Source organism: Prionailurus bengalensis, chromosome B4 (assembly GCF_016509475.1).
Source record: "Prionailurus bengalensis isolate Pbe53 chromosome B4, Fcat_Pben_1.1_paternal_pri, whole genome shotgun sequence".
In the NCBI taxonomy this organism is placed as follows: Eukaryota; Metazoa; Chordata; class Mammalia; order Carnivora; family Felidae; genus Prionailurus; species Prionailurus bengalensis.
Window position 1 is genome coordinate 129,908,567 of NC_057358.1, and position 17,766 is coordinate 129,926,332.

A 17,766-nucleotide genomic window follows, 5' to 3' on the forward strand; every position below is an offset into this window, starting at 1 on the left:
ACTATATAAATGCACAGCATTTTCCCCAGGCTCCGTGATCAAAACCCTCCCCTCCTCCTGCGCTCCCCTCCCCTTCTCTCCCACCCTCTGAGCAGAATTCCCAAAGCTGGGAACGGACAAAGGGACCCTCTCGTGCTGTCCTGGATGCAGCAGCTCAGCCTGATGAATGAGCCTGTTAGGTAGGATTTGAGACATGTCTACGTTAGCAGATGAGCTCTGCTCTGTTCAGCAGCCGTCAACTGGTGTGGACTGAGGTCAGGTTCATCACAGAGGGTGGGGCCCTCAGGACTCAAGGGCAAGGGTAACTAGGTCACTTGTCCTGGGAGTTCCTGGAGGTTTATGGGGCCTCCCAGAGTCGGTACCCTGAGTCTAAGGGGCTGTTCAAGGCCCTCACGGCCTGGGCACCCGGCTGGACTCAGGCCACCTTTTCCATGGCCCCCGTCCATGACCTCTGCTCTAGCCTGCTTCCCGGCAGCCACCGTCACATGCCAATGTTTTATTCTGGGTCCTCACAGCTGTATCACACATTCTGTCTGTGTGCTCGGCATTTGTAGATACGCTTGTGGCTCCTGGCCGGCGTTTATAAGTTATTCGCCTTGCGTCTGTCCTTTCTCTGTGGCCAGAAGGTCAGTGCCTGCCACTGGCTGGCCACCTCTTTGTCTCCCCGACTGGAGTCCCCGCTGCCTTCCCAGCTTTGAACCCAGATTTGCCCCTTAACTAGCTGGTGTCCTTGGCATGTTCTTTAAGCTGCTGTGTCCACGGTGACCACCTCCCCCGGGTCTGTGTCCTCTCCTCTGGGCGCCCTGCAATTTTTTGCCTCTTCCCGCAAAGGTCTGCTGACCGCTCTCCTGACCAGACGGGGCTCTCCCCGCCATCCCCTGTGCCCGGCACTGTCCCTGCCACTGAGGAGTGACCTAAGGAAGGCAGGTATCCGTTCCTCTCTCCTTCCTGCTCCCTCCTCTCCCTCCTTTACCCAGTTTCCTTCCTCTCCTTTCCCCCAGCCTCCTCCCCACGCACACAATCCCAGCCATTTCTTCCTTGGGGCCCTTTCACTTGCTCCAGGACAGGAAGATCACCAGGCAGAGACTGTCATGTTGCAGGGTCTTTTATTAAAACCAGGTGAGTTACTCCATTAGCTGAAAAGGCACACTTAGGTTCCAGAAACCCCCACCCCACCCCACCCCACCCCCCACCGCCCTGCCACCTCCTTTGGGATGGGTGTGGCTGTCCCACTCTGCCCAGACCCGTTTCTCATGGCAGAGGGGTATCTGGTGGGGGTGATGGGTCAGAGAATCTGTATGTTTACGGCTTGGATTTGGGATTAGAGGCGCGGGTGACGGGTGTGGTTGGGTTTGGAGATTGGAGGAATTGGGTTGGAGTCGGGGAGAGAGGAGAGAGGCTGCGGGCGGCAGAGAGCAAAGGGCCACACTTCCGGTTCCCGGGGTGATGACCCCCACAAGGAGCCCCCAGGCAGATGAAGCCAGCCCGAACAGCCTCCCCCCCTCCCCTCCCCCAGCCGCCTCTCAGAAACAAAGCAGACACTCAGAAGCAAACTCTACGCGCGGCTACAGGAGACCCAGCGCCACCCTCCCCTGGGGCCCGGCGCCCCCGTGGGTGGGGGTGGGGTCGTGCAGGGGCTTAGCCCTGGAAACCCAGCTCCTTGTACTTGGCAGCAATGTCGTTCCGGAACAGCTCGAGAGCCTTTCTCATGGCCGCCTGGGCGTCAGTGCCGAAGTCGTGGGGATGTTTGCTCTGGAGAACCTGGATGATGGCCTCTGAGATGAACTGCAGCGGGATGGATGAGAGGGGTGCTGGTCATGGGGGCGGACAAGCCAGGAGCCAGGGGGCAATCAGGCTGAGTCCCACCTTCTCTTTATTTCAGGGCCATTTATTGAGCGCTTACTGTATACCAGGCATGCTTCCAAGTGGTCTCTGAGATGAATTCCTTTTATCCCTGCAACCCCGGGAGACAGGTATAAATGGGGGACCAGGCCCGTCCCAGTACAGACCCAAGGTTGTGCGGCCCAGTGGGTCGGCTCACCCACCACCCTCCTTGGCTAGTGTTCAGGATGTGGGTCCAGCTGCGGCCAGACAAGGGCCCGGGTGCCGCCTCCATGCAGACAGCAGAAAGTAGGGGAATGCTCCCATTCCATGGTTTTGTCCAGGAGTTTGCAGTCAGAAAAGCTAGATAGAAAGAAACTATGTCCAGGGTGCCTAGGGGTGGGTCAGTTGGATAGGTGACCGACTTCGGCTCAGGTCATGATCTCGCAGTTTGTGAATTCGAGCCCCACGTTGGGCTCTGTGCTGACAGCTCAGAGCTTGGAGCCTGCTTCAGATCCTGTCTCTCTCTCTCTCTCTCTCTCTCTGCCCCTCCCCTGCTCACGCGCTGTCTCTCAAAGATGAATAAACGTTAAAAAAATGTTTTTTAAGGAAGAAACTATTTCCATCTATGTATATTTATTTTTTCCATTTAATGGCTTCATAGGATTATTGCTTTAAGCAGCCTATTGGGGGCGGAGCGGGGGTGCAGAGCATCCTATATTCTGTGCCAAGCACAGAGCTGGTGCTCAGAATTCTTGGTGGGCGGGAAGGAGGGAAGAAGAGGGAAGGATCTGGCCTATGGCTTGCCCCCAGGACCCACACTGTCTTCTGTCAGCCTCGCTGTCACCATCACGTTTGCTTGGGCACCCACGATTTCCTTACCAGGAACACCTACAGCATGGCGGCTTTAGCGACTCAACGATCTCATGGGCGTAAAATGCTACTGTGCTCTTCCGACAGTGAATCAAGCTTTGATGTCAACCACAGCCCTGGCCGGCGCACCAGGCGGTGTCACTTTACAGAGGCCGCGACGGGAAAGTAGCCAGACTGAGGTCACGTAGCAAGAGGACTTTGCACCCCGGGGGGGCGGGGGGGCTGGGCAAACGGCCGCCAGAGCCAAGGACGGTGGTGGTGACCGTACCTCGTTTTCCCGTTTTCTCGGGGCGCCCCGAGTGCAAGTGACCACGGGCAGGTGGGGGGGCTCGGGCTGCCGTGGAGTAAGCCCCGCCCCTGGAAAACGTGGGATACCCAACCTCCCGGCTCAGCTCCGCCGTGACCCTCATGTGTGACTTATGAAGAGCATGGAAGGGGAGGAACAGACACGGGCCCTGCCTTCGATCTTGGGGGATCGACGCAGTAAACTAAGCTCGTTTTCAGCGGACCTGGTTTCCGGTCCCCCAGCTGCCAGTGCTACCTTCCCTTTCTGAGCCTTGTTCCTTTGTCCCCCCCGGAGGGGATACGTCTTTCCGGTTGTGTTGGGAGCCCACCCCCACGCCACTGGGGTTCAGAGACGCGAGAGCCAGGGTCTGCCCTCGGGGAGCTCATGTCCCAGCCAGGAGACAGCTGGGTAAAGAGATGAGTTACAGTACAGCCGGGCAGGCGCCGTGACAGAGAATGAGGATAAAGCGCCTTTGCAGGGGGGCGGGGGGGGGGGGGGGGGAGGGCGCCGGTGGACAGAGCAGCTGACGGCCGGCCGCGTGCGGAGGAGGTGGCTTCTAAGCTGGGCCCTGGAGGATGGACAGGGATTTGCTGACAAGAGAAGATGGGGAGGGCAGGGGCCGCAGCAGGCACGGAATCTCAAAGGCAGGACAGGCTCCTTGTGTCTGTGATGCTGAGTGGGATGGGCGGGCAAGGTTGTCTACGTGTGATTTGCGGGGGCAGCTGGGGCGCAGGGAGGTGAGGCTGAGAGGGTGACGAGGGGTGTGGCGGTGGCGGATGGGAGATATTGTACCGCAAGGGTCAAGGGCTTGAGTTCCGGAGTACCGTTGATCAGACTGTACCTACTGGCTTATTAGCTGTGTGACCTTGGGCAAGCTACCTAATCTCTCTGAGCCTTCAGTTTCCAAATCTGTAAAGTGAGTATGCGAAGGGTACCTGCCTGGCACAGAGTCTGCTAATTGCCTGCCCAATGTCCATTTTCTCCTTCTTCCTTGGTAACAGAACACTGGTTGTATTTGCAGTGGCAACAGGCCACATTTCCCAGCTTTCCATGCAGATGGGTGTGGTCTTGTAACTAACTTCTGGCCAACGAGATGCAAAGGAAACTGTTGGGTGGGATTTCTGCGACTCCTTAAGAGAGAGAGCTTTCCTCTCTTCTTCCTGCTTCCTGTTGGGAACGTGGACCAGATGGCTGGAGCTCTAGCAGCCATCTTGGACCATGAGTCAACTTTGAGGACTCATGCCAACATTGGCATGAAAGAGGTTGCATGCTCGGTGACTGTGGGGCCCCCACACCAGCTCTGGACTCCCTAGCTCTGAACTTCCTTTGCATCAGAGAAAAAGAGGACACTGAATGCGTTCAATCTCAGGGAGATTTCGAGAATTCCACGCAGTGATCCAGGCGAATGCCCATCCTAACTGGTAGCTGTCACCGCTATCTTTATCCTCATCGCTACATCAGCCTGCCTGCTGCTCCCATCCTGAGGGATTGCACCTATCCCGAAGGCCCTTTATCCCCCAGATCTCACTGCTCCCTCTTGCCACACCCCTCCTCCCACTGGTTATAAAGGCAGTTCAGGCTCTCCCCTGCCCACCCAACTCCTCAGCCCCTTACAGGAGGTTCAAACCAACTTCTCTTGCCTGGGACACCCGAGGCCTCTCCTTCTTCATCTGTAAAGATGCTGGAAACCTGTATCACCAGCCTGTTGGCCATCCCCAGCCCAGGATCGAGCCCCCGCCCCTGTACTCCTGCCTCACGACTCCTGCACACATCAGGCTCCAGATGGCACAGGGGTTAGGCGCCGAGGGCCTGGGGGGAGTAGAGCCCTCGTTTGAATCCTGTGGGCAGCTATTGCCCTCCCTGTGCCTCAGTTTTCTCATCTGCCCGGTGGGTGTGATAACGGTACCTCCCCGTGGTGGGGGGAGTGCAAGTGGTGCCCCCAACATCCAATCTCCCTTACTTCCCCGGACGACATACCGATCTAGGGGAGAAATGGGTTTCCTCTCAGTGACCGCAGGGGTGACAGCTCGTTTTACAGAGGAGGAAGCTGGGGCTCAAAGAGGAATGACGTGGGTCACCCACAAGTCAGTGGCTGAGCCGGGACTCGAACCCCAAATCCCAGCCCTTCGAGGCCTCCCCTTCCACCCTCCCACGCGCCCCTGCCCTGCCTCCCACCTCCAGGTACTTGACGGGGATCTTGTGCTTGGTGGCATGTGACTGGGCCAGGGGCTTCAGCTCCGCCTCGTGCTGGCCCTTCTTCTTGAGGATGCCCCCCAGGGCGGTGAGCACCGTGTTGCCATGCTTCTTCAGGTCCTCGGAGCCCTTCATTTCATCCTCTGTCTTCAGGTGCTTGAACTTTTCGAACTTCTCCAGGGTCTCCGGGTGGCCCTTGAAGAGGCTGCGGGCACAAGGGGGGCTGGAGTCAGACACAGGGGCTGGAGGTGGTGAGACACACGAGTTCCAGTCCCGGCTCTGCTATTTCCCAGCTGCGTGACGTCGGGCCATTCGCTTTACCTCTCTCTGTGCTTCTGCTTCCTCACCCAAGCGTAGGGGATAACCGGTGCCTACCTAGAGCAGCGCTGTGGGGGCTCGGTGGGCTGTGTAAAGGCTTGCCTTGCTTATTTCGGGTCAGTAGCATCTGCCTCTTCATTGCTACTCGAGAGGTAGGAAGGAAAGATGTGCCTGCCTCGCTCCCTGGCTCCACCCGATTTTCTCTGAGTCGCCTGGAGAGTAGGTGATTAAATCGCATCACGGGTACGAGGCAGAAGGGCCAAGTGGAAGCAGGTCTGCGTGACTCAAGACATCGACCGCGCAGGGGACCGTCTCTGCAAGCTTCCTGCCTACGGATCATCCTTTGGCTGCTTAAATACTTGCAGCTACAGGAGACTCACTACGTCCTGTGTTAGCTCTCAGGCTCAGGAAGTCCTTGCTTATTTTGCTCAGACGCCCTGTACCTCCCAGGCCCCTCAGATGGTGAGGCCCAGGGAGGGAGCCACCTGCCAAAGACCAGGTCTCCGCTCCTGCCAGGGAGCCAGGGAGCTTAGCCGCAGAGGGACTCTGCCCTGAGCCACACCTGTAGCCCTGGAGCTCGGTCTTTCCTGTTCTGGAAAGTTGGGTGTCGGTTAAAGGGAGCCATACCTGCCGCCTCGGTGGGAGGTGGCTGTCCCCGTTCCACTGTGGGCCAATGGAGCACAGAGGCAAGTGACATGGGTCGGTGGCAAAGCCCGAACCAGAGATCGGATGGTTCTATAAGTCATGCGCCCTCTCTCTCTCTCTCTCTCTCCCTGTCATACCCTGAAATGTTTGCAGGAGTGGCCCTGTCTCCCCAGCCTTCCTCTCCTCCTGTCTAATGGCTTCGGGTCCCTGCAAGGTTCCTCTTTTTGTAGCTTCCTGGCTCAGCCACTCACTTCTTCAGCCCTGCGGTGGACACACTCCGGTGTGTGAAAGCATCTCACAGCACACACCCATACTCACGTGCATGCACACACGTGTGCGCCAAGTAGCACAAACAGGGAGCACACCCTTCTCCCGGGAGCTCATCCCTCCTGCAGCCCCCAGAACACCCAGGGCGATCCACAACCATGCCCCACGTCCCCATCTCACCCCCCGTCCTGGCCCGGCCAAGCCTGTGTGGCCGGGACAGCTCATCCCTGGCACTTTTCACCCAAGGGTCCTATTATTATCTGGTGACAATGATCCTTGAACTCCTGCCTGGCAGAGGTGAGACCTAGCACCCACAGGTGAAGGTCGGAGGTCGGGACGCTGGAGGGAGCCTATCTGGGGCAGAAGAGGGCCAAGGACCTGGTACCCAAGGCAACCAGGGATCTCAGATATTTGGGGAGCCCCCCAGATGTCTGGGAGAAAGAACGCGGGGATGAGAATTACGAAAGCTGAGTTCTGGTCCCAGGTCCACCTCCAACGGGCTGTGTGACATTGAAAAAGTCACTCAGCTTCTCTGGGTCCTGGTCCAGCCATCCATAAACCAAAAGGGTTGGTCTGGCTGATATTTCAGCCTCCAGCTGTAAGGCTGGACCCCTGCCTCACCTTCCACTCTGTGCCAGTCAGCCCGCGGGCGAGCCCAGATTTACCTTCAACGGTGCAGGAAAACCAGGCCAATGAGTGCCCACCAGATCATTCTGGCATCACTCAGCCGCTTCCCTCCCTTGGCCCAAAGTCCTGCAGCTGGGAGCCCCAGGCAGCCACAGAAGGCCATACCTGGATCTGCCTAAGGGCAGCACCCCGGAAAATGGACAGACGAAGCCCGTCGGCCCGCGGAAAAGGATGGACAGACTTTCCCTCCTGTTTCAGGAGCCCTCAGTTGCCTTGCGTCTTCAGCTTCAATCCTACGTCCACCTGCTTCGCTTTTCGCAGGCCTGCAGGCAAGTCAGCGAGAAAGGAGGCCACCTCCCAGCTGTCCTCTGAACGGAGGCCCAATCGGACACCCAGATGGGAGATGGAGACTCCGACCTGCGGAATGCCTTCCCTGCTCTAGGCAGAAGAACCGGGCTGGGCAGGGCAACCCCGCTCTGATGTGCCAAGAGCAGAGCACTCCAGAGCAGCCGTGCTGGGTGCAAGCCGCCTGGATGTGAATTCCAGCTGTGCGACTTGGGGCAAGTTACTTAACCTCTCTGTTAAGTGTGGTGATCCTAATATCTACCTCATCGGGTGCTTGGGAGGCTGAGTTAATATACGGGAAGCGGCGAGCCCCGGGGGCTGGGGGTGTCTTTCGCGACTTGCAGCAAAGCCCTCAGTGTTTTGTTACCAGGCTCCGCTGAACAGAATATGCCGTCTTTTACAAGAGGAGTAGGAGGAGTGACCTTGCCAAGGTCAGGAAGAAAGCCCCGGCTCAGCCTCTGGAACAGAATCAAGTGGCCAGCTCCCACAGAGGCAGGTGCAGCTCTGGGGGTTAGCGCCCCCTCCCTTCCCTCTACACGCAGGGAGGCCCTCCTCCCCGGACCCCGCACAGTAAGAGGGCAGAACCCGTTGGCATGGTCTCTGCGTGTCCCACAGCCTAAGGCATGACAGGGCATTGGGCTTTCTGGGACCTTCCAGGGGCCAGGAGTCTCAGGCATCACATCCCATCCCCGGCCCCTGGCCCTTGGTAGGTGTCCCTGATCCACTCTGGAGAGGGAGGGAAGGTTTCCCCTGATGACACAATACCCCAAGTCTCCTTCAAGTCGCTGCCTTGGGGGCTAATGGCCCCCAGATCTCCTTGGAGAGACTTGTGCTTTGCAAACTGGTCTCCAGCCCCAACTCCCCTGCCTCCTCTCCAAAAGCGAGGGAGGAGCATGGGCTCAGGGAATGCCAGGGCATGAGAGCGGAGAGGGACCTCAGAGACCCTGGCAGACAATCGCTTCGTTCAACCGATAGGCAAGCAGGAGGAGTGAGTCACTCAGAGAGGAGGAGTGACTTATCCAAGGTCACACAGCACAGGTGCCTAAGGAGCTGATGTCAACTTGGGGGAAACTTTTGTCCCATCCAACAGGACCCGTGGCAGCCCCAGCGGCCTGCTGGCAGGGACAGGAGGAGAAAGACACAGGGAACATCCCCCATGATGCCAGTCGGAGTAAACAGAGAACGTGACCATCCTTCCCCAAGTGTTTCTAGCGTGGACGACTCAGGGCTCAGACTTCGGATCACGGATCCAGACATGGGAGCCGGATAGAAGTGCAGCCCAAGGAGACCAAAAAAGCATCTGAGTGGGAGAGGGAAACCTGGCTCGTGACGAAGGAGAAACTCGTCTGTAAATGAAAGCGTGAAGGACAATCCATTCACTCGTGGCCACCCCAGGGCCACTTTCTCCCAGGTGCAGAAATGTGGATTTATACCCCATTAGATATTTGACTTGCGCTGGCCCAGAGCATGAGAGAAGGCGCCTGGAGAAGAGGGGTCTCACACCGTCTGGGGTGGAAGGCAATGAGAAAATAAAATTCTGTTTACAAGCCACACACCATCCTTTATTTACAACGCTTGGAATTTTGTTTTCTTTTGTTTGTTCAGGAACCCCTGCAGTCAAGATGTGCTTGGAGACCACACTATTCAGAGCTCTCAAATTCAAGACTTCCTCAACATCAAAAGTCCCTAATGGGCCTCTGTCTTCTATTTTCTAATTATAATACTTCGCAGGTCCTTAAGCTAGCTCCATCCGTAACAACTACTAACATCTTCTAGAACCTGCTATGTTCCAGGAACAGCACCAGGCCCCTTACATGCATTATCTTATTTAACTCTCACTTCTACTCTAAAGGGTAGCACGGAACACCCCCGCCCATTGTATAGGAGAGGAAACTGAGCCTCAGAGAGGTTGTGTGCCTTCCCAAAGGTCACACAGCGGTTCGGAAGCCGAGCCAGCTCTAGAGCCTGTGGGTCTTTATCTTGAAGGCCATGTCTTATCTTGACTTAGCCAAGTCTTTATCTTGAAGGCCATGTCTCAGTCTTGACAGTTTATAGACCTCTACGGATTTGTGGCGCGGGGAGGTCCTGCCCCTCTCAGGTCTTGTTTGTCCTCGTCCATTTAGTGAAGCGTCTGGACGGGATCTCTCAGGGCCCTTGTTAACTATGACTGCCTACGATTCTAGGATTCCTCTTGGTGGGCACTAGGCATCCGGGGTTTGATCACCAGGCTTCTCCCACTGCTGGCACAGGCCCGGGATGGATCTCTTTTCCTTTCTGGACGCCAGTCCCTGACACTCACGAGCAAAGGAAAACCAAGTGAAGGTGTTAACAAAGTCGACCGACACAGCCAACTGGTCAACCCTGGGCAACGATTCCGCCTTGCAGGCACCACCCTTGATCTTTGGGGAGTGGGTGACAGAGGCAATGGGGTCTCTTCCTTTTACCTGATGAGGACCTCCTGCCCGTGGCCCGCGAGGTCGGTCTCCACCTTCCCCCAGACGTTCAGCACCAGCTGCCACTCTCCGTCGCTGAGCCCCATGGCGCAGTCTGAGGAAGACAGAAAGAGGGAGTCCGGGCCGACTCGGTGTCCTGGCTCTGACAGCCGGGGTTTGAGACCGCCCGGCCCCAAAGGGATTTTATACCTTCCCTGAAGCTCGACACAGATCACTTGACGGCTCGTTCACTCTCCCCTCCTCTCCCTCCTCCCTCCTTTTCATGAGGGGTCTAATCTTTTCCTTTCTGTAGCTCTCACATGGGAGCTATTTTGGGGCAGGTGCCATTGTGGGGAGGTAGGACAGCTCAGGCCACAGGGGCGCGGGGGTGTTTGTGTATGTGGCAAGAGCAGGGGAGGAGGCTGGGCCACTGTGTGGAGTCTCAGAGGCCAGCAGAAAGGGCACCACTAAGGCCGACGCCAGCAGCCTGAAACTCAACTCTCCCCGTTGTCAACCATCCCAAGGAAACTGTCATGTTTCCAAGCTCGGGCAGCGGCTCCTGGGCTGGCCCTGGGACTGTCCTGGTCCTTAGCAGTCTCCTTGTCCACAGTCTACCCATGTTGCCAGAGAGCCCCTACCCAGCCAGAAGCGGGGGGGTGGGGGTGGGGGTGGGGGTGAGAGAGGGGAGGGAGCAGAGGTGGTTCCTACTTATAGCTGGGCGTCTATCCACAGGCTCTTGGAGTCTGGGTTTTTCTACCCCACCCAGAAAACTGGCTTCGTGGCCCTCATGGCCTTTGCTCAAGTATTTCCTTCTGAGAAGTTTTGCTTGGCACACCCCCTCGAGGCCCCATTAGTGTCCTCCTCCTTCCATTTATTTGGGTGGGCGCCCCTGTCGTACGGCTCCCTTCATCGTGCTGTATTTCTTTCCATGCTGGCTCCGCCACGAGTGTGTTAGAGCAGCCGATACGTGTAGGGACATGCCGGGCCCTCCTCCGAGCACTTCACATTTGGTAACTTGTTTAACCCCCTGACAGCAGTATCTCTAGGACAGACATGGCATCATCCTCGTTTATTCAGGGGGGGGGGTTAGGGAAACCTGTCACGGTCATAGCTGATGGTAGAGCTGGGATTTGAACCCAGAAAGTCAGGCTCTTGGGTTCATGCCCCCGAATACCTTACTCACTTATGTTTTATTGACTTCTGTATCTCTTGGATCTCACACAGTGCCCTGTACCAAATCGTAGCTGAACAAATATTTGTTGAATAAATAGATGGTCTTGCAAGGGAGCCAAGGGAGGATGGTTGGCCTTCTTTGTATTTATCCATCATCCATCCATCATCTAGCCACCCACCCATCCATGCATCTCTCCATCGTCCACGTATGGGTTCATCCATCCGCCCATCCACCCACCCACTCCCCCATCCATCATCTGCCCATCCATCCATAATCCATCCATTCATCCATCCCTCACATAGTGACAGACTACCTCTGGTGTGATGGAAACTGTGCCACGTGCTCAGGACAACAAAACTAAATAAACACATCCCTGTGTTCAAGAAACTCACAGTCCCTTGGGGAGATATAAGGAGTGAGCTTACAGTACCATTGTTTTGGTGCTATGATCAACGTACCAGGCCCTTCCTTCCATCTACACAGGACTTTACGGTTCACAAAGCACCTCCTTGGGCAGCATGACATCTGATTTTCACAGTGGCCCCGCAAGGTAACGAGCATCACCCCATTTTATAGCTGTGGACGGTGAGGTTCCAAAAGAATAAGCAAGTGCCCTGGCTGTCCTGGGTCTGTAATAGACACATCCGTCACGACGACCCCACATAGACAGCTCTTTCTAAAAGCGACTGCTCTGTCCCAGTCCCTACATGACCATGTAGGGCCATGTGCTTCCCCCCCAACCCCACGGCCAATCACAGCCGACTGGACCGGGACTGGCACCCAACCCGAGGCAGCCAATGGCAGGGCTCTATCCAACAGCCTCCATCTGCTAGCTACCTGAATCAGATCCCCTGTTCGAAATACGAGCAGGGACGTTTGGCAAGAATTGTCTAAGCGGTAGGAAACGCGGTGTCGAAGAGAGTCAGTTTCATGGCCAGCACGGAGTAGGAACCCCAAGGTGGGGGCTCTTGAGTGTCACCTAGGGCCCAGAATTCATTCCGTTCCGATCCTGGCCCAATTACTGTGTGAGGGTCACCGCGAACTGCCACTTCCTGTCTGACCCCTCGCGGATCCTGTCAATGAACCCTGTTGACTCCTTTATCGAATCAATCAGCTGGTTCCTAAGCAGAGGCGCCTCTCTCCCTGACACGGTGCCCCAGGAGTCACACGGGAAGCTCCTGTTATCCCAGACCTCTGGGAGCCCAGCCACCTTTCACAGCGGAAGATGTGGTGGCAAAATGAGTAGCTAGAAATGTCACGGGGATTGGGGGGAGAGCTATCATTCACGCATTCGTTCGTTCGTTCGTTCGTTCATTCTCTTATTTGCTCAACGGCCTAGTACTAAGGGCTTACTCTGTGCCGGACCCAGGACAGAGGAAAGGCAATTCTGAGAGAATCTGCCAAGGGCTCGGACCCCCAGCAGCTTCGGCCCCTGCTGCCGGTCACTCGCTGGAGGCTGAGGCCAGCGCGGTGGCAGGGCAGGGCGGGGCGGCTTGGTACCCCGCCTGGCTGGAAGGGAGCAAAGGACCTGGCAAGGTTCCTCACCGGCCGCCCAGGGGCTGGTGAACAGCAGGGCGGGACCCAAATCTGAAGCCGCGGGTCCACCAACTCCAGCCCCTGCACTTGTCTGGGGACAGCCCGAGCATTTAAAAGCTCATCAAATCATTACCGATGCTCAAGTGTTTAATACTTAGCCGTCATCCCTTGGCAGGCACCCCCATTAACTGGCGTGCTCATGGAAACCTGTGGCTTTGAAGTCGATGGACCTTTTAAGTTTTACCATTTAAGCTAATAGGAAGGGGCCGACATCTGTTTGTACTTCTACATCTCTACAACAGAGCAGGCATTACCTAACAGTAGCTATGGCTACCTAGAGGCACCAGCTTTGTTTGGGGGCTGTAATTATCCCGGTGACAGCCTTCCAGTGGCCGGGGCAAGGAAGCTGGAGGTGCACGAAATAGGAAAACCAGGCCGCCTTTGCGGGCACAAGCCTCCTAGAGCCTTACACTCGCGTGTCATACACGGACACGCACACCCACACGCGTGCACACACCGAGGTGGGTTAGTTCGATCCCTCCACGCTGGACCCGCCCCCATCCTCTTTCCTGTCCTCTCATGTCACAGAAGCCTTTGGATGCAAAACTCCCGAGACATGTAGGATCATTCTCAAGTCTTCAACTTCTAGAGTCTGGAGATCCCAGAGGGAAACTCTGGGGCGCCAAAGTCTTCGGGTTTGGCCGCTCTGGAAATTTGGGCTTGAGAGGTCCAGGGTCATAGAAAGGCAGAGATAGACAAGTGTAGAGGCGTATAGGGCCATCGTGTCTGGAGGCTAACAGAAGACTTCGACAGCATCTTGTCCAAGTTCCCACTAAAGGCGGGGAATTCTCCCAGCGGATCATCCTCTAGCACCTGTTTGAATACTCCTAGGAGCAGCGAGCTCCTTACCTAAGACCTGCAAGAGTCTCCTTTATGATGATCCAAAATATGCCTTCTTGTCATGCTCGCTCCCTTGGGCACACTCTGCTGACTCTTTGGGGATAGAGAGGACCAGTAGAGTCTACTGAGAGGAGAGGGAGGCTGCATGCTCACTGAAGACTTTTCTTGTCCCTACTTGGACAAGGACTTGACCCGAGCACCGCCCCCCACCCCCCAACACACACACACACACACAAGGTAAGCCAGGAGCCAGTCTGGTGGAAAAAGACTGGTTTTGCGATCTTCAAGTCGGCAACTCCTGCCGAGCATATACACAAAGAGAATTCTCTAGCAAGGGGCTTCCAGCATCCTGCCCCCCCCCCCCCCAGGCTTGAGTCCCCAGGTGGCTGTGCAAAGAGCGGCTCTCTTCCAGGACCTGGGAGTTTGCCAGCCCTTGGGCAGCTAACAACTCCCCGAGCGAATCTGGGGGATTCCACTTTAAGACTTCATCGAGGGGGTGACTTTGGCCCCAAAGAGCCAGGGGTCCCTTCAACCTTGACCACCTCCCTTTCTCCTCCTAGGAGCCTCCCCTTTGGAAGCCAGCCTGGCCAGTGCCTCCCGCCCGCCCAGCCTAGTTTGCTGCTTCCTGCCAGAGTCTGCGATCCTGGTCCAGCGCCAGGCCCGACTCAGAGCAGACTCGACGGGGCGGCGGGACCCCCAAGCTTGCCCCAGACCCCACTCCGCCCAGCCTCCTGGCAGCCATAGAACTGACCACGTCTCCCCTTCTCCCCAGCTGTCGTCCAGGAGCCTGCAGCCAAGCGGCGGGCTGGGGGTGGGGAGAGGTGTCTTATAGCAGCTGGGGAGAGGCACAGGGAACTAAAAATACAGTTGACATGGCAAGGCTCCTCCTCTCCCTGGAGGCCCAGAGGGGCTTTATTGGAAGAGGGCTGGCAGGGACACAAGGATCCCCAAATCCCAATAACAGGTGTGGCCTGAGGACACCAGCCGTCCTTCCCCACCTCTCCGCTACTCAACCTCGGAGGAGGCGTGGGGTGGCTCCACCTTCCACCGGTCACCGGGTGCGGCGCGGCCCCGCCTCCGCAGACCCTCGCCCTTCCTTCGCGGCCCATCTCGAAGAAACAGCGCCCCCTGCAGGAATCCTCCCCCAACTCCAACCCTCCCTCGCAGGTGCGCCTTCTCTCCTGCCTCGGGGCTCCAGCTCGGGTGCAACCTTCTCTCTCTCCGCTTTGGGGTGCAGCTCCCCATTTCTACCCCGCGAGCTTCCTCGGGAGCAGACGTACCAAAACAACAGACACTCGCACCGCACTTCCTGCGCTCCAGGGGCACCGCCCCTCCCAGCGGCCATAAACCCCACCTCCCACGCGAGGAGGTGGAGGCACAGAGAGGTTATAAGGAGCCACCAAAGTCACACAGCTAGGAGATGCCAAGCACGAAGTTCGAAGCCGGGTAGTCCGGTTTCGGGGTTGGTGCTCCCCAGCTGGAACTGGTCCAACTTGTGGATCGTTCTTCTTCCCCCTCTCACCTTTCTGACAGCACACCTGGCAGAGAGCTGGGTCAGTAAGGTCTTTGAATGTTTGTATTATTGAACGGAGTCCATCCAGGGTCTTTTGGCTTGCCGGAGGTTAAGGCAAAGGCAGTCGGAAGGGCGACCGCCGGGTGGTCCTGCTGCCATCTAGTGGCAGCGAGGAGAAAAGCCTCCGCCTCTGGCTCTGCCGCTTCTACTGGGTCTTTGCGTTCGCCGCCCCCCCCCCCCCCATCCACCCTCCCCGCCAGCCAGGACGGGGTCTTTTCCCATCTCTATATTCGTGGCACCGACCAGGGACGGCTCTCCAAATTATTAAAAGGGGAATAAAGCGTGGTTTTTGCTCTCAACGGACTCCGGGTTGAGTGGAGGAAATCCCTGGGGGGATTTGGACCACACCAGAGACCCAAGCAAAGGGCTTTGGGAGGGTGGGAAGGCAGCCCGGGGTCTACACGGAGACCTGCGGGCAGAGGCCACAAGGGGACTGGACCTTAAAGTATGAGGGAGCGTGCTGTGGGGGCCCCAAAGCAGAGGTGACAAACTGTGTGCGCAAAACCCCAAGGGGTGCAGGGGATGCATGGGGAAAGGGGTGCAGGGAGGTGAGCCCACCTGGGAAGGCCCTTCTGCCTCAGAACCAGGACTGAAGACTTAGAATTGATTGTTGAAGTCCACAGACACGTGTGCTCACAGGGTGCCCGGCTCTGTGCTGGGTTCCAGAGAGACCAAGGTGAATGCCACATGGTGCCTGGACGTTAGGGGGTGACGGGAGGGACGGATGTGTAAACAAATGATGATAAGGGCAGTAACGTAACAGGGATGGTGCAACATAGGGGTAAAACACAGGGAATCAGACAGCTGGATGCGATGCCTGGCCCCAGCACGTATTACTTTTGTGATCCAGGGAAGATATCATAACTTTCCAGGTTTTTTTTTTAATGTTTATTTATTATTTTTTGGGAGGGGGTGAGTAGAGGAAGAGAGGGAGACACAGAATCCAACCAGGCTCCTGGCTCTGAGCTGTCAGCACGGAGGCCGACGCGGGGCTCGAACCCACAGACTGCGAGATCATGACCTGAGCTGAAGTCTGACACTCCGATTGAACCACCCAGGCATTCCCAGGGTTAGTTTTTGTTGTTGTTTTTTTTAATCTGTAAAATGGGAACTTTTTGGTTAATGTTTATTTATTTTTGAGAGAGAGACAGAGACAGAATGCGAGTGGTTTAGGGGTAGAGAGAGAGGGAGACACAGAATCAGAAGCAGGCTCCAGGCTCTGAGCTGTCAGCACAGAGCCCGACGCGGGGCTCGAACTCACGAACCGAAGTCGGACGCTCAACCGACTGGACCACCCAGGCGCCCCGGAATTTGGAGGATTATTAAGGGTTTGCTGGCAGCAGAGTGAGGAAAAGATATTCTAAGCACAAGGACCAAAACATTCGAGGACATGGCAGTTGGTGGGTTTGGACCAGGTTTGCTTGTGGGTGACAGAAATTCCAAAATAACATGGCTTCAACAAGAGAAGATTCATTTCTCTTTCATATGGAAGTCCAGGAGTAGTGGTTCAGGGCTGGTAAGGCACAGACCCAGGCGCAGCCTACTTTAGCGCTCTGCCATATTACACACATGGCCTCCACCTCCTGATCCGAGGTGGTTGCTTGAGCTCCAGCCATCACGTCATCATTCCAACCAGCAGGAAGTCAAAACGGGTAAACACAGTTGTGCCCCCGACCTTTCGGGACACTTTCTGAGGCTGTAATGAATACTTCCTCTCGTTGTACATTACACGACCACACCTTTCTACAAGGGAGGTCGGGAAACGTAGAGTTCATTTCTCTATGGCCATATCCCCAGACACAAATTGGGAGTTCTACCACTTAGGAGGAAAGGGAGAACGCAAATGGGGTGCACACTAGACATTTCCACCACAGGGTTCGTAAAGAGCATGATCTGTGCAGGCAAATAGAAGTACTTTGGGGTTTCTGTGGTGGGAAAAGAGAGCGAGGGAGGAAGGAATGGAAGATTCGACCAGAAAAGTAAACAGTGGCCAACCACGGGTGGCCTTGGGAGCCACAGGGGCTAAGATTTCTCCCCAGCGGCGAGCCTCTGGAGGGTTTTGAGCAGGGGAGGGCCAGTGGCTTTATGCTGCACTGGAAGCACCACACTAGTTACAGATGGGAATAAGGGCATGGAGGGGACAGGTCCGGAGACGCGTCCCCCAGCCTTGTATTCTGAAATGATGTTCACACGTGCGGCAACGCTGAAAGAATTTTCCAGCGAACGCTGTATACCCATCACCTATGTTCCACCACGGACACTTGACTAAACTAGTTTGACCACATACCTATCCATCAGTCTTCCTTACGGTCTGTGGCATTTCAAAGCAGGCTGCAAACATCTACCCGTCCCTCCCCCGTGAATCCTTGGGCAAGCAGGTCATTAATGAGAGTTCAAGAGATGTTTGCCTTCTTTTCCTCTGCTGTAAAATTTACATCCAATGAAGTGCACGTGCCCGAAGCATTCGAGTCCAGATACCCGTGTCGGGCGACCCCCTATCAGAATACAGAGGATCAGCATCACCCCAGAAAGTTCCCGCCGGCCCCTTCCCGGCTTCGCCCCACCCCCACCACCTCCCAGAGGCAGCTACTGTTCCCTGTTTGGGTTTTTTTTCAGGCACCGGAGGTCTGTGGGAGGGGCTCCGAGCTGAGGGCTGAGGGACGGGGAGGAGAGGGGACAGACGCTCCAGGGGAGGCTGAGGGAGGTCCGTGAGTGGTGGAGCCCTGGGCCGGCAGCGGGGAGTCCGTGTCTGGCTGAGTGACTGGGCAGGTGGTGG

General features: G+C 56.5%; 1 protein-coding gene across 1 annotated transcript; it reads right to left on the minus strand.

Annotated features, from left to right (window-relative positions):
• Window positions 1–1,089: 1,089 nt before the first annotated feature.
• On the minus strand, window positions 1,090–9,995 carry MB (myoglobin). Its single transcript, XM_043563622.1, has 3 exons — window positions 9,820–9,995; window positions 5,156–5,378; window positions 1,090–1,785 (listed from the first exon to the last, which is right to left on the minus strand). The coding sequence occupies exons 1-3, from the start codon at window positions 9,912–9,914 to the stop codon at window positions 1,639–1,641; spliced, it is 465 nt and encodes a 154-aa protein (XP_043419557.1). The 5' UTR covers window positions 9,915–9,995; the 3' UTR covers window positions 1,090–1,638.
• Between the last annotated feature and the right edge of the window lie 7,771 nt (window positions 9,996–17,766).

Excerpts from the sequence above, each read along its gene's own strand:
- MB (XM_043563622.1), bottom strand. The coding sequence starts at position 9,914 with ATGGGGCTCAGCGACGGAGAGTGGCAGCTGGTGCTGAACGTCTGGGGG. Across the intron at positions 5,379-9,819 it reads GGGCAGGAGGTCCTCATCAG|CCTCTTCAAGGGCCACCCGG; the intron begins GTAAAAGGAAGA and ends TTGTGCCCGCAG. Across the intron at positions 1,786-5,155 it reads TCCCCGTCAAGTACCTGGAG|TTCATCTCAGAGGCCATCAT; the intron begins GTGGGAGGCAGG and ends ATCCCGCTGCAG.